The sequence below is a fragment of the Ursus americanus genome, chromosome 36 (genome assembly GCF_024610735.1).
Source record: "Ursus americanus isolate L20-20 chromosome 36, mUrsAme1.1.p, whole genome shotgun sequence".
Lineage (NCBI taxonomy): Eukaryota > Metazoa > Chordata > Mammalia > Carnivora > Ursidae > Ursus > Ursus americanus.
This window is the reverse complement of record NC_142162.1, coordinates 4,819,278-4,836,627: the sequence shown is the minus strand read 5'-3', so window position 1 is coordinate 4,836,627 and position 17,350 is coordinate 4,819,278. Positions and strand designations below refer to the sequence as shown.

The 17,350-nt window shown below is 39.4% G+C and overlaps 1 protein-coding gene across 2 annotated transcripts in view; it reads left to right on the top strand.

Moving 5' to 3' along the window:
- Positions 1-17,350, top strand: part of SHC4 (SHC adaptor protein 4) — a 138,401-nt gene that overhangs the window by 118,218 nt on the left and 2,833 nt on the right. For both annotated transcript variants that reach the window (XM_087859168.1, XM_045812157.2), the window contains one exon: positions 4,223-4,476. In XM_087859168.1, the coding sequence (XP_087715294.1) occupies positions 4,223-4,476 (254 nt within the window). The remainder of the gene's footprint in view (positions 1-4,222; positions 4,477-17,350) is intronic.

Below are 17,350 nucleotides of genomic sequence, written 5' to 3'. Positions count from 1 at the left end.
GTTTTTTGATTAGTGATTCAATTTAAAGTCTTTACTACTAATTCATCTATTCAGATTTTCTATTTCTTCATGATTCAGTATTGATAGTTTGTATGTTTTTAGGAATTATTCCATTTTTCTAGGTTATCCCATTTGTTGGCATATAATTGTTCAGAGTAGTCTCTTACGATCCTTTGTATTTATATGGTGTCACTTCTCCCTTTTCATTTCTTTTTTCTTTTTTTTTTAAGATTTTACTTATTTATTTGACAGACAGAGAGAGAGCACAAGTAGGCAGAGAAGCAGGCAGAGGGAGAGGGAGAAGCAGGCTCTCTGCTGAGCAGGGAGCCTGACGTGGGGCTTGAACCCAGGACCCTAGGATCATGACCTGAGCCAAAAACAGTCGCCCAACTGACTGAGCCACTCAGACGCCCCTCCCTTTTCATTTCTAATTTTATTTATTTGAGCCCTCTCTTTTTTTTCTTGGTAAGTCTAGTTAAAAGCTTGTTTATTTTATTTATCTTAGTTTCATTGAGTATTTTGTGTTGTCTTTTTACTCTCTATTTCATTAATCCTGCTCTGATCTTTGATTTTTTTTCTTCTATTAAATTTGGGCTTAGTTTGTTCATTTTAGAGTAGCTTTGAAGTGTATAGTTAGGTTGTTTATTTGAGATCTTTCTTTTTTCTTAATATAGGTATTAATTACTTTGAACTTCTCAAACTGCCTTTGATAGCATCCCATAAATTTTGGTATGTAGTGTTTTCATTTTCATTTGTCTCAAGATATTTTCTGATTTATCTTTTGATTTATCCTTTGACCCATTTATTGTTTAGTACCATGCTGTTTAATTTTCACATATTTGTGAATTTCCTAGTTTTCTTCTTGTAATTAATTTCTAGTTTCATATCATTGTGGTCAGAAAAGATGCTTGATATTATTTCATTTTTAAAAAATTTGTTAAGGCTTGTTTGTGGCCTAACATATGATCTATCCTGGAAAATGTCCCATATACACTTGAGAAGAATGTGTATTCTATTGCTTTTGGGTGAAATGTGTTGTAAATGTCTGTTGAGTCAATCTGGTCTAATGTGTAGTTTGTGTCCAATGTTTCCTTACTGATTATCTGTCTGGATGATCTATCTATTATTGAAAATGGGATATTAAAGTCCCCTACTTCTACTATGTTGCTGTCTATTTCTCTCTTCAAGTCTTCAATATTTGCTTTACATATTTATGTCCTCCTATGTTGGATGAACAAACCTTTGTTATTTTCAACTGTTTTATAGTATCCTATCATATGAGTACATCATGGTTTATATAACTATTCCCTTATTGATGAACATCTAATATTTTTCAGTCATTTGCTAATATAATAATCATTACTACCCAAAAATACCCAATTGCATTGTGCTTTTTATTTTATTTTTTATTTTATTGTTTTTTTTTTAAGATTTTATTTATTTATTTGACAGAGAGAGAGAGACAGCCAGCAAGAGAGGGAACACAAGCAGGGGGAGTGGGAGAGGAAGTGCGGGGCTCGATGCCAGGACTGTGGGATCACACCCTGAGCCGAAGGCAGAGGCTTAACGACTGAGCCACCCAGGCGCCCCAGCATGTGCTTTTTAAAAATTGATTGCATCAGTACACTACCTTCACAGTTCACATTGGTTTCTTTAAATGTCTCATTCTTTATCATTGGGATTACTTGCAATTTTAATCTGATTTTGCATGTCAGATTTTTTTCTCCCTTAAGCCATATGCCTCCTCTCTGAGGTTTTACCCATCAGATGCTTATGGATGTGGATATTCATATCTATCTTGAGCTTTCCTGAATTTCAGATTGTGAACAATATGTCTTCAGTTGCCATGGGAATTCCAAGATGACATGATTACTTTCTTCCATGATTCCTATCACTTTTTTTTCTTTTCTAGGTCTCAGTTAAATACAGAGTGGCCTTCCTTGTTGCTTCCTTAACCTCCACTACTGAGAAAATAAGTTATTAATTATATCAAGTCGATAACTTATTAAATTTTGTAGGGAAATTTTATATAAATAACTAGATTTAAATTATTATTATCTTTCTCAAAGTCTACATTATGTAAGAAAGGAGTCAATAATAGGTAATTGTTCAAGAGTAGTTGTAGTTGGTGATGGGATCACAGGTGATTACTTTTCTTTGTTTCTCTGTGTTTCCCGGATTTTAAAAAAGTAGCATGCATAACTTTTTAAATTAAAACAAAATTTTTAAAAAATCTGTCAGATATTCTGCTTTTAGGAAAATTAGATTTTCAGTAAATGTTTAGATGATTGAAATGTCCCAGTACAGTGTATGTTGTTCTTGTGCTAATTTGGGAAACTGTGTTAGGAAAATATTGTCCATATCCTCAGGCTGGCCCATGATCTGTTGCCTCTTTTCAAGATGATATAATGTCTGTTTTTCTTTTGTTTTGTCCTGGTCCAAAAGCTCTCCACCCTTATCTCAGAATAAACTGGAAGCCATCATGTGTTACAATGTGTGTGCCCACACGCGCACACACGCACGCATCTCTCTTCCACTCACAAAACACTTTCCCTCTCCCTCCCTTACACAAACACATACACAGCTACTTATCAGAGTTCTCTATTATGCCTGAAAGCAAGCAGCACTAAGGCCAACTTCATTTGTTATTCATCAAATCTGGACACATTTCTTCAGCCATTTTCTGGCAACAGTAGATAATCTGATTGTAGAGGAGAATATTTTCAGCCATTAAATACAGACTAAAGTTATTTTCAAAAAGACATATTTGTGAATGCTGCATCATAATTGTGCTATGCAGAGAGAAGTTCCTAAGTAGAGACGAAACTATAACATATTAACGGAAGAATTGGGTTATGTCTACAGGGTCCTGGTTGCCTATATCAATGACTTCATGAGATTGCCACGTGTAACTTGTAAAACTTAGAGTTAAGAGGATTTCTCATTTGTGAGACCCTTGCATAAGGACATGGAAACACACCTTTGCCTTTATAAAGATGAAAGCTGGTTTCTATGCATACGATCCTTTGCATTTAAAAAGACAAAGTCTGATTTCTGTGGTTATTTTCCTAGAAAATCTGCCATATAAAACATACAACTTTTACCTGGATTCAGACCTAAGAATTGTATTTTTTTACTTCTGGAGATGCTGTATATCATCCTGATAGCCTCGCTATTTACTGGGGGCCATTGTCGGTACTACAGAAGTAGAGTGGCTAGACCAATTTTGAAAATGGAAAAATTTTCACATTCAAGGCAAGGGTTTTAGAGTGTGGCGATTTAGAACTTGGACTTCAGAGTCAAATAGATCTCATTTCAAAGTCTAGATTTACAACAGACTAGCAGTATGACTTTTGGTAAGACATTTAGTCTTTTTAATATCCATTTCCTAGTTTTGGCGAACGAAAGAAGAAGATATATGTAGAACATTGAACAGTAGCTGTCATACTTGATAAATGTGAGCTACACAATAATTATCACTATGAGTATCAGTAATACGATTCAGTGCCACCTGGATATATCTTCTCATCCCCACTGCCCTCGACTCTGGGTAATATTTATTCTGTAGAACTGTAGGGAGCTGCCTCAGACCAGGGCCTCCCTGATGTATTCTCTTCTTTTACCTGATTAACTCTGTGTCGTCCACGCAGGTGAATGGCACAAACACCGGAGTGGTCACTTAATAGGAATGCTGTGAAGTTCAGCATAGCTTTGAAGTTTTGGGTCAGAAGCATCTCTGAAGCACATTAGTAATTTGGTTTAAAAATAAAAACTAAATACTCAAAAGTGGGCATAGTCTGAAGTTACTGTAGGCATTTTCAAAGAGTTTAGGAATAATTTAGAAGTTATCTGTCATCCGGGTACTGCATAAGCTTCTTTCTCTTTAACATACAGCCCCTGGGACATAAAGTGCCTCCCTCTGCAGTTATGAAAGCAGTTCTCGTGGGTCAGTTCCATTTCTCATCTGAAAGGAAAACTCCTGCACCTGGGCAAGCCTTTCCCGGTAACAGAAGCCAAAGGCAATGTTTGGACCTACCATTAAATTAAAGCCTGTTGGAAGTTCTCGAAAGAAAAACCCCATTTGTTCCAGAAGCAGCATTATTTAAACAGTGCACGGCACACAGTAGGGCCTCAAGTTGTATGTGCTGAATGAATGAATGAATGAATGAATGAATGGAAGAGAGGTAACTTGGTGATGTCTCTGTTTGTGTTTTGGCTCTAGAAGCACCAGAAACCGTTCAGCCAGGTGCCACGGCCCAGCCTGCCAGCTCACATTCTTTGCCACACATTAAGCAGCAGCTGCGGAATGAAGACTGCTACCATGGCAAACTGAGCAGGAAGGCAGCAGAGAGCCTCTTGGTAAAGGATGGGGACTTTTTGGTTCGAGAGAGTGCAACATCTCCTGGCCAGTATGTGCTAAGTGGCCTACAGGGAGGCCAGGCAAAGCATCTTCTCCTGGTGGATCCTGAAGGCAAGGTATCATTGTCCTCTTATTACAGTTTTCACAAATAAGGTTATTTTGAATGATTGGTCCAAACCCTGATATTGAAGCATGGTAAAGCTAAGGGTTTCCTTTCTCTTGAACCCTCCAGCTGGAGCAGGAAGTGCTAACTAAGGGCTAGGGGAGGGGTTTGAGAGGGAGCGACCCTGGAAGATCATGTAAAGGACAGCTCTTTCTGCCCTTCTCACTTCAATTCAGTGAACTAGATGAATACTGACTACATGGAAGTACAAGGATTCACAGTTGACCGTTGTTCAGTATCACGCATATTGTCCTTGCTATTGGAGTGCTTGTAGCTTATAATTTCATAAAACAGATGCTTAAATAATTATAACACAAGTATAAATGACGTAAGAATGGTTCAACCAAAGCATTATGGTGTTTCTCAGGATAGAGGAGTGCTGTGATTGAGGCAAACTAAAGGCTTCTTGCGGAGTCTGTCATGTAAGATGAACCTTGAAAGACAGCAACATTTTAAAAGGGGTACATTTGGAGCATAGGGAAGGAAGCACAAGAACAGACAGAGCAGAAGAATGGCATTCAGCCAATAAAAAAATGTATGGCTAGGCAGAGGATGCCTGTAGACAGAAATGACCCCGGACAAAAAAACAGTTAATAAAATGGCAATAGTCTTTCCCTGTTAATAATTAGTTTAAATGTAAATGGATTAGGCTCCTCAGTCAAAAAATAGAGAAGAGCTGAATGGATATAAGCAAGATCAGACTATATGCTGTCTAGAAGAGACTCACTTTAGTTTTAAGAACACACATAGTCTGAAAGTGAAAGGATGGATAAAGATATTCCATGCAAAGGATAACCAAAAGAGAGCAGGGGTGGCCATACTTATATCAGACAAAATAGACTTCAAGTCAAAAACTGTCGAAAGAGACAAAGAAGGACATTATATAATGATAAAAGGATCAATTCACCAGGAAGATATAACGATTATAAATGTATATGCACCCAACATCAGAGTACCTAGAAATATGACACAAACATTTACAGAACTGAAGGGAGAAATAGTAACACGATAATAGTGGGAGATTTCAATGCCCCACTTTCAATAATGGATAGAACGTCCAGTCAGAAGGACTTGAACAACAGTGTAGACCAAATGGACCTAACAGACATATACAGAACATTCCACCCGATGGCAGCAGAATACACATTCTTCTCAAGCATACTCAGAGCATTCCCATGTTAGATCACAAATACTAGGGCGGATCACATATTAGGTCACAAAACAAGTCTTAGGAGATATAAGAAGAGTGAAATCATACCAAGTATCTTTTCTTATCACAATGAAATGAAACTAGAAATCAATGGCAGAGAGAGAAAATTCACAAATAGGTGGAGTTAAACAACACACTCCTGAACAACCAGTGTCAAAGAGGAAATCAAGGGGGAAATTAGAAAATATCTGGAAACAAATGGAAATGAAAACACAACATACCAGAAGAATGGGATGCATCAGAAGCAGTATGAAGGAAGTTGATGGTGATAAATGCCTACACTGAAAAGAAAAAGAAAAAGATCTCAAATAAACAATCTAACTTTACGCCTCAAGGAACTATAAAAAGAGCAAACTAAACCCAAAATTAGCAGAAGAAAGGAAATATTTCAGATTACAACAGGAATAAGTGAAAGAGAATAGAAAAATAATAGGAAAAATCCACAAAACTACAAGTTGGTGTTTTGAAAAGATACACAAAACTGACCAACTGTTAGCTAGATTGGCTAAGAAAGCAAGAGGGAAGACTCAAATAAAATCAGAAAGGAAAGAAGAGACTTTACACCCGATGCCAAATTAAATAATTAAATGATTATATTAAATTAAATGATTATAAGAGATTATTAAGAACAATTATATGCCAACAAATTGGATAGCCCAGAAGAAATAAATTCCTAAAAACATACAACCTACCAAGATTGAACCATGAAGAAACAGAAAATCTGAATAAATTACTAGTAAGGAGATTGAATCACTAATCAAAAACTGTCCAATAAAAAAAAGTCCAGGACCAGATGGTTTCGCTTGTAAATACTTTCAAACATTTAAAGAATTTTGTCAATGCTTCTTAAACTTTTCCCAAAAAAATGAAGAGGAGGGGCGCCTTGGTGGCTCAGTTGGTTAAGCATCTGCCTTTGGCTCAGGTCATGATCTTGGGATCCTGAGATTCCCCCCCCTACTCCCCCCACCCACGACTGTAGGGCTCCCTGCTCAGCAGGGAGACTGCTTCTCCCTCGCCCTCTGCCCCTCCCCCCACTTGTGCTCTCTTGCACGGTCTCTCTCTCTCAAATAAATAAAATCTTTTTTAAAAATGAAGAGGAAAAATACTTAAAAACTCATTTTGTGAGGTCTGCATTACCCATGTACCAAAACTAGAAAAAGGCACTACAAGGAAAGAAAACAGAGGCCAGTATGTCTGATGAACATATATACAAAAATCCTTAACAAAATACTAGCAAACTACATTCAACAGTTCATTAAAGGATCATATACCATGACCAAGTGGAATTTATCCCTGGATTGCCAGGAAGTTTCAACAAAGTAAATCAATCAGTGTGGCACACCACATTAACAAAATGATGGATAAAAATCATATGGTCATCTCAATAGATGAACCAAAAGCATTTGACAGAACTCAACACCCTTTCATGATTAAAAACAACAACAACAACAACAACAACAACAACAACACTCAACAAACTAGGAGTAGAAGGAAATTACCTCAGCATGACAAAGGCCATATGTTTAAAGCCTACAACTAATACCATACGCACAGTGAAAAACAGAAAGCTTTTCCTCTCACCACTTTTATTCAACATAGTACTGGAAGTACTATCCAGAGAAATTAGGCAAGAAAAAGAAATAAAAGGCATCCAAACTGGAAAGGAAGAAGTAAAATTATCTCTTCACAGATGATATAATCTTATATGTAGACAATCCTGAAGATTCCACAGAAAACCTGTTATGACTAACAATTTCAGCAACATTGCAGAATAGAAAGTGAACATACAAAAATCAGTTGCATTTGTATATAATAATAATGAACAATCTCAGAAGGAAATTAAGAAAACAATCTCATTTACAATACCATCAAAAAGAATAAAATACTTAAGAATAAATGTAACGAAGGAGGCAAAAAGACTTATACAGCGAAAACTACAAAACATTGCTGACTGAGAGAAATTAAAAAAAAAAAAACACAAATGGAAAGACATCCCATGTTCATGGATTAGAAGATTTAATATTTTAAAAATCTCCATATTACCCAAAGTAATCTACAAATTCAGTGCAATCTCCATAGAAATTCTAATAGCATTTTTTATAGAAATAGAAATACACTCTTCGTATTCATTTGGGACCACAGAGGACCCTAAATAGCCGAAACAATCTTGAGAAAGAAAAATGAAGCTGGAGACATCACACTTACTGATTTCAAATCTAGAGTAATCAAACCAGTATGATACTGGCATGAAGACAGACATATAGACCAATGGAATAGAATAGGGAGCCCAGAGATAAACCTATGCATATATGGTCAAGTGATCTTTGAAAATATTGCCAAGAATACACAATGGGGAAAGAATACTCTTTTCAACAAATGGTTTTGGGAAAATGATATCCACATGTGAAGAATAAAATTAGACCTCTATATTATACCGCATATAAAAAGTAACTCAAAATAGATTAAAGACTTATATGTAAGCTCTGACACTATAAAGCTCCTAGGAGAAAACATAAGAGGAAAATTTCATAATATTGCTCTTGGCAATGATTTCTTGGATATAACACCAAAAATACAAACACACGCAAAAATAGACAAGTGAGACTATATAAAACTAAAAAAATTTCTGCACAGCAAAGGAAACAATCAACAGAGTAAAAATCAGAATGGGAGATAATATTTGCAAACCATATATCTGGTAAGGGGTTAATTTTCAAAGTATATAAGAAATTTCTATAACCTAATAGCAAAAAGACAAATAATCTGATTTAAAAATGGACAGATGGAGAGGAGTTAAGATGGCGGAGGAGTAGGGGACCCCTTTTTCAGCCGGTCCCCTGAGTCGAGCTGGATAGGTACCAGACCAGCCTAAATAACCACGGAATCAGCCTGAGACGCAGGATGATGCATCTGGATCTCTACAAATGAACATCTCCAGCGCTGAGTATTGAGGTACCAAGAGGGGAGCTGTAAACCGTGCACGGATATCGGAAGATAAAAGGAAGGGGGAGGGAGCCGCCGCGTTTGGGCGCCGGGAAGCGGTAGCCACTTGCACGGGGGAGCGGGCGGACTCGCGGTCAGCACCCGCGAAACAGCAGACTGAGACCCTGAACCGGGTGCGCGCACCACCAGGCTTCTCACAGAACTCCGGAATCGAGGTGTGCTCACCGGGCATAGACTGAGACCGGGAGACCCGGGAGCGCGCGGGGCGGCTGGCGGCATTAGAAACACAAAGGACAGAGACGCGCGGGCCCTGGAAGTGAGGGCAGGGACGCCGGGTGTGGGGCGCACATCCCGGGACGCTACAGGGTTGAGCAGCACCAACAGTAACAGAGTTAAAGTGGCCAGAACATCAGTGGAGAATGGGCCGCAATCCCTCTGTTCTGCGACAATGCAGCCTCTGCTGCTCTGACTCTCAGAAGAGGCACAGCAGACCGCCAGAGAAAGCCGCCAGGGAACAAAAGCCTGGAAATACCGGCTCAGGGAGTGCCCATCGCCATCCCCCCTCGCAGGGGTCACTGAGACTCTAACCAAACAGGGCTGCCTGAGTATCGGCGCGGCAGGCCCCTCCCCCAGAACACAGAAGGCAGGCTGAAAAATCAAGAAGCCCACAACCGGAGGCGCCTGGGTGGCGCAGTCATTGAGCGCCTGTCTCCGGCTTAGGGCGTGATCCCGGCGTTCCGGAAAGGAGTCCCTCATCGGGCTCCTCCGCTGGGAGCCTGCTTCTTCCTCTCCCACTCCCCTGCTTGTATTTCGTTCTTGCTGACTGTCTGTCTCCCTCTCTCAGATAAGTAAATAAATAAAATCTTTAAAGAAGAAGCCCACATCTCTAAGATCCCTATAAAACAAGGGGCACGGCCTGGGACCCAGTCAATAATTTTGGGCTCTGGAAACCCCGCAACCTCTCTTCATCAGAATGACAAGAAGGAGAAGCCCCCCCCAGCAAAGAAAAGACAGTGAGTCAGTGGCCTCTGCCACAGAAGTAACGGATATGGATGTAACCAAATTATCAGAAATGGAATTCAGAGTAACAATGGTCAAGATAATGAGTAGACTTGAAAAAAGTATTCAGGAAAATATTACTGAGAATATACAATCCCTAAGGGCGGAAATGAGAGCGAATTTGACAGAAATTAAAAATTCTATGAGCCAAATGCAGGCAAAACTAGAGGCTCTGACGGCCAGGGTCACGGAAGCGGAGGAAAGGGTTAGTGAATTGGAGGATGGGTTAATAGAGGAAAAAATAAAAATAGAAGATGGTCTTAAAAAAATCCACGCCCACGAATGTTGGCTACGGGAGATTACTGACTCAACGAAACGATCCAATGTTAGAATCATCGGCATCCCCGAGGGGGTGGAGAAAAACAGAGGTCTAGAAGAGATATTTGAACAAATTGTAGCTGAAAACTTCCCTAATCTAGCAAGGGAAACAAAAATTCGTGTCCAAGAGGCAGAGAGGACCCCTCCCAAGCTCAACCATGACAGACCTACACCACGTCATGTCATAGTGCAATTCGCAAATATGAGATCCAAGGAAACAGTATTAAAAGCGGCCAGGGCAAAGAAATTTCTCACGTACCAAGGCAAAGGCATCAGAATTACATCAGACCTGTCTACACAGACCTGGAATGAGAGAAAGGGTTGGGGGAGCATTTTTAAAGCTCTTTCAGAGAAAAACATGCAGCCAAGGATCCTTTATCCAGCAAGGCTGTCATTCAGAATTGATGGAGAAATAAAGACATTTCAGAATCGACAGTCACTAGCCAATTTCGTAACCACGAAATCAGCCCTACAGGAGGTATTACGGGGGGTTCTATAAAAGTAAAAAGGCCCCAAGAGTGATACAAAACAGAAAGTCACAGCCAATACAAACAAAGACTTTACTGACAACATGGCAGAATTAAAAGCATATCTCTCAGTACTCAGCCTGAACATTAATGGTTTAAATTCTGGCTTCAAACGCCACAGGGTTGCAGATTGGATAAAAAGAAATGACCCATCCATTTGCTGTCTACAAGAGACTCATTTCGAACCCAAAGATGCATTCAGACTGAGAGTAAGGGGATGGAGTACCATCTTTCACGCAAATGGACCTCAAAAGAAAGCTGGGGTAGCAATTCTCATATCAGATAAATTGGATTTTAAACTACAGACTATAGTTAGAGATGCAGAAGGGCACTATATTATTCTTAAAGGAAGTATTCAACAAGTGGATATGACAATTATAAATATATATGCCCCCAACAGGGGAGCAGCAAGATACACAAGCCAACTCTTAACCAGAATAAAGAGACATATAGATAAAAATACATTAATAGTAGGGGACCTCAACACTCCACTCTCAGAAATAGACAGAACACCCTGGCAAAAACTAAGCAAAGAATCAAAGGCTTTGAATGCCATACTCGACGAGTTGGACCTCTTAGATATATATAGAACACTACACCCCAGAACCAAAGAATACTCATTCTATTCTAATGCCCATGGAACATTTTCAAGAATAGACCATGTTCTGGGACACAAAACAGGTCTCAGCCGATACCAAAAGATTGAAATTATCCCCTGCATATTCTCAGACCACAACGCTCTGAAATTGGAACTCAACCACAAGGAAAAATTTGGAAGAAACTCAAACACTTGGAGACTAAGAACCATCCTGCTCAGGAATGACTCGATAAACCAGGAAATCAAAAATCAAATTAAACAATTTATGGAGACCAATGAGAATGAAAATACAACAGTCCAAAACCTATGGGATACTGCAAAGGCAGTCCTAAGGGGGAAATACATAGCCATCCAAGCCTCACTCAAAAGAATAGAAAAATCTAAAATGCAGTTTTTATATTCTCCCCTCAAGAAGCTGGAGCAGCAACAGAGGGACAGGCCTAATCCACGCACAAGGAAGCAGTTGACCAAAATTAAAGCTGAAATCAATCAAGCAGAAACCAGAAGTACAGTAGAGCAGATCAACAGGACTAGAAGCTGGTTCTTGGAGAGAATCAATAAAATTGACAGACCACTGGCAAGACTTATCCAAAAGAAAAGAGAAAGGACCCAGATTATTAAAATTATGAATGAAAAAGGAGAGGTCACGACGAACACCATTGAAATTGGAAGGATTATTAGAAATTTTTATCAACAGCTATATGCCAATAAACTAAGCAATCTGGAAGAGATGGAATCCTTCCTGGAAACCTATAAACTACCAAGATTGAAACAGGAAGAAATTGATTTCTTAAACAGGCCAATTAATTATGAAGAAATTGAGTCAGTGATAAACAACCTTCCAAATAACAAAACTCCAGGCCCGGACGGTTTTCCTGGGGAATTCTACCAAACATTCAAAGAAGAAATAATACCTATTCTCCTAAAGCTATTTCAAAAAATAGAAACAGAAGGAAAGCTACCAAACTCATTCTATGAGGCCAATATTACCTTGATCCCCAAACCAGGCAAAGACCCCCTCAAAAAGGAGAATTACAGACCGGTTTCCCTAATGAATATGGACGCCAAAATCCTCAACAAGATACTTGCTAATAGAATCCAACAGTTCATTAAAAGGATTATCCACCACGATCAAGCGGGATTCATACCTGGGATGCAAGCGTGGTTCAATATTCGCAAATCAATCAGCGTGATACATCATATCAACAAGAAAAAACTCAAGAACCATATGATCCTCTCAATCGATGCCGAAAAGGCATTTGACAAAATACAGCATCCTTTCCTGATTAAAACCCTTCAGAGTGTAGGAATAGAAGGTACATTTCTCAATCTCATAAAAGCCATCTATGAAAAGCCTACTGCAAATATTATTCTCAATGGGGAAAAGCTGGAAGCCTTTCCCTTAAGATCAGGAACACGACAAGGATGCCCACTCTCACCACTATTATTCAACATAGTACTAGAAGTCCTTGCAACAGCAATCAGACAACAAAAAGGGATCAAAGGTATTCAAATAGGCAAAGAAGAAGTCAAAATGTCTCTCTTCGCAGACGACATGATACTCTATATGGAAAACCCAAAAGAAGCCACTCCCAAACTATTAGAAGTTATAGAGCAATTCAGTAACGTGGCGGGATACAAAATCAATGCTCAGAAATCAGTTGCATTTCTGTACACGAATAACGAGAACGAAGAAAGGGAAATCAGGGAATCCATCCCATTTACAATAGCACCAAAAACCATACGTTACCTTGGAATTAACCAGAGACGTAAAGGACCTTTATTCTAGAAACTATAAATCACTCTTAAAAGACATTGAGGAAGACATAAAAAGATGGAAAGATATTCCATGCTCATGGATCGGAAGAATTAACATAGTTAAAATGTCCATGCTACCCAGAGCAATCTACACTTTCAATGCTATCCCGATCAAAATACCGAGAACGTTTTTCAAAGAACTGGAACAAATAGTCCTTAAATTTGTATGGAACCAGAAAAGACCCCGAATCTCCAAGGAACTGTTGAAAAGGAAAAACAAAGCTGGGGGCATCACAATGCCGGATTTCGAGCTGTACTACAAAGCTGTGATCACAAAGACAGCATGGTACTGGCACAAAAACAGACACATAGACCAATGGAACAGAATAGAGAGCCCAGAAATGGACCCTCAGCTCTTTGGGCAACTAATATTTGATAAAGCAGGAAAAAACATCCGGTGGGAAAAAGACAGTCTCTTCAGTAAATGGTGCTGGGAAAATTGGACAGCTACATGCAAAAGAATGAAACTTGACCACTATCTCACACCATACACAAAAATAAACTCCAAATGGATGAAAGACCTCAATGTGAGACAGGAATCCATCAAAATTCTAGAGGAGAACATAGGCAGCAACCTCTACGACATCAGCCAAAGCAACCTTTTTCATGACACATCCCCAAAGGCAAGAGAAACAAAAGATAAAATGAATTTATGGGACTTCATCAAGATTAAAAGTTTCTGCACATCCAAGGAAACAGTCAGAAAAACTAAGAGGCAGCCCACGGAATGGGAGAATATATTTGCAAATGACACTACAGATAAAGGACTGGTATCCAAGATCTACAAAGAACTTCTCAAACTCAATACACGAGAAACAAATAAACAAATCAAAAAATGGGCAGAAGATATGAACAGACACTTTTCCAATGGAGACATACAAATGGCTAACAGACACATGAAAAAATGTTCAAAATCATTAGCCATCAAGGAAATTCAAATCAAAGCCACACTGAGATACCACCTTACGCCAGTTAGAATGGCAAAAATAGACAAGGCAAGAAACAACAATTGTTGGAGAGGATGTGGAGAAAGGGGATCCCTCCTACATTGTTGGTGGGAATGCAAGTTGGTACAGCCACTCTGGAAAACCGTGTGGAGGTCCCTTAAAAAGTTAAAAATTGAGCTACCCTATGATCCAGCCATTGCACTACTGGGTGTTTACCCCAAAGATACAGACGTAGTGAAGAGAAGGGCCATATGCACCCCAATGTTCATAGCAGCAATGTCCACAATAGCTAAATCGTGGAAGGAGCGGAGATGCCCTGCAACAGATGACTGGATTAAGAAGTTGTGGTCCATATATACAATGGAATATTACTCAGCAATCAGAAAGAATGAGTTCTCAACATTTGCTACAACATGGACGGCACTGGAGGAGATAATGCTTAGTGAAATAAGTCAAGCAGAGAAAGACAACTATCATATGATTTCTCTCATCTATGGAACATAAGAACTAGAATGATCAGTAGGGGAAGAAAGGGATAAAGAAAGGGGGGGTAATCAGAAGGGGGAATGAAACATGAGAGACTATGGACTATGAGAAACAAACTGAGGGCTACAGAGGGGAGGGGGGTGGGGGAATGGGATAGACCGGTGATGGGTAGTAAGGAGGGCACATATTGCATGGTGCACTGGGTGTTATACACAACTAATGAATCATCGAGCCTTACATCGAAAACCGGGGATGTACTGTATGGTGACTAACATAATATAATAAAAAATCATTATTAAAAAAATAAATAAAAATAAAAATAAAAATGGACAGATGACTTGAATAGTCATGTCTCCAAAGAAGATATACATATGACCAGCAGGTATTTGAAAAGATGCTCAACAACTATAATCACCAGGGAAATGGAATTGAATTCGCAGTAAGATATCACCTCACCCCTGTTAGGATGGCCATTATGAAAAACAAACAGAAAGACCAAGTTTTGGTGAGGGTGTGCAGAAATTGTAACCCTTGTACTGTGTTATTGGGAATGTAAAATGGTGTAGCTGCTGTGGAAAGCAGTATGGAGTGTTCTCAAAAAATTAAAAATTTAATTCCCATATGATCCATATTTATTGAATGGGTTTTTATCCCAAAAGAATTGAAATCGGGAACTTAAAGAGACATTTGCACTCCCATCTTCATTGCAGCATTATTCACAGTAGCCAAGTGGTAGGAACAAGCTACCCTTGATGGATTAATGGATTAAGAAAATGTGGTGTATGAATCCATACACGTACATACAATGGAATACTATACCGCCATAAGAAGACAAAAGTCTGTCACATGAGACAACATGAGTGAACCTGGAACGCATCCTGCTTATTAAAATAAGCCAGTCACCTGTCTCTCTGTCACATAAATAAATAAAATCTTTAAAAAAATAAAATAAAATAAAATAAAATAAAATAAGCCAGTCACAGGATGACAACTACTGCATAATTCCAATTATATGAGATATCAAAAATAGTCAAACCCATAGAAACAGAAAGTAGAATGGTAGTTTCCAGGGCCCGGTGGGGAGGAAGAAACAGGTAGTTGTTGTTTAATGGTTATAGATTTCAGTCATGGAAGATGAAAAAGTTCTAGTGATCTGCTGTACGGCATTGTGCTTAGAGTTCACTACACGGTTGTACACTTAAAAACTTGTTCAGGGGGTAGATCTCATGTTATGGTTTTGTTATCTCACACACATACACGCGCGCATGAGCACACACTCAGGCACCTCGTGATTGGGGCCACAGCAGCCAGTATTCGCAGTGTGTAAAGCTAGGCAAATGGTGGAATGCACATAGGGTGCGGGGGGCCATGATGAACTGGGAAGCACATGTCCTGTGTAAGAGGGACAGTCCCACGCAGCTCCGGTCAATTGCTGCCATTTGGAGTAAGGGCCCAGGGTAGCCAGATGTGATTTTCCCAAAGAAGCCACAAAACTAAATTTTTATAGGAGATCTCACCATTTTTAATTCAAAATACTTAAAAACTCTCTATTGGGTACCTTCCACCTTACCCCCCAGCAAACTAAAACATCTCCTGCTATGTTTGGCCGGAGAGTGGATAGTTTATAAACCCTGTGCTGGAAGATTAACTTGACATTTATATGCAGGATTGCCTTTGGAAGAAAGTAATTAGGGGATTCTAGGTAAAAACTAGTGAAAGCCTGAACCAGGATGGGCAGGAGACATACAGAGAACAGGGCAGAGTGAGCTGGGATTTACGACACAGACTGGCAGGACCGATCAACTGATTCGACGTGGGTTGTGGTTGAGATGAAGAAGATTAAAATGTTTTCAAGGCTTGGAGCCATTTGAGAGTAAGTGGGAAACCTTGTGTTCTTTTCCTCTTAATCCTTAAGTGTCTCTTTCCCAAGAATAGGGGTATTCTCTTACGCAGACATAGTGCAGTGATCAAAATCAAGAAATTTAAATATTGATACATTATCATTATCTAATTCATAGTTATATTCAAATTAGGTCAATTATTAAAAAAAAAGTGTGTGTGTGTTTTCTTTTTTCATATGCTGAAAACCATTATCTAAACAGAACTAAAAAATCCCTTGTAGAGAGGTAGCAGAAGTAGCAAAGTATTCTCTGTCTGCATGACTTCCCACTCCCGGACAATTCCCAGCCACCCCCCACAGGAGTATATTATGGCCGGTGGGGTCACGATGGAGAGTAATATCTTCTGCTCATGCCCGGGGTGAGGATGCAGTAATACTAGGGAAGAAAGTCCTCAGGAGAAAGCAGGCGTAGGGAAACCGAGTTGCTTTGGCATGCAGACAAGAAGCTCCCTGTGACAAATATTTATGAATCAGCTACCATGAAGTCGGCAGGAAGGAGACATGAGGGCCTATTAGGAAGGTCTGAGGAGGCTTCTGGAAGGAGACAGGACTTGTGTTGAGCCTCCAAGGAGAGGCAGGACTTCTCCAGAAGGGCCTCTTTTGTACAGACACAAGTTATTTTGGGAACAGCCTGCTTGCTGGGTTATAATTGTAATCCTGGGATTCATGCTTGTAAATATTTATAGGACTGGTGACACGATAGAATATATCAAACAGTAACACGGCAAAGAGGTTGGTTGCAAATTTGGATTGGGTGACAGTGTTGATATTATCATTTTTCTTTTTTTTTTTTTAAAGATTTTATTTATTTATTTGACAGAGAGAGAGACAGCCAGCGAGAGAGGGAACACAAGCAGGGGGAGTGGGAGAGGAAGAAGCAGGCTCACAGCGGAGGAGCCTGATGTGGGGCTCGATCCCATAACGCCGGGATCACGCCCTGAGCCGAAGGCAGACACTTAACGACTGAGCCACCCAGGCGCCCCTCATTTTTCTTTTTTTTTTTTTAATAATTTTTATTTTG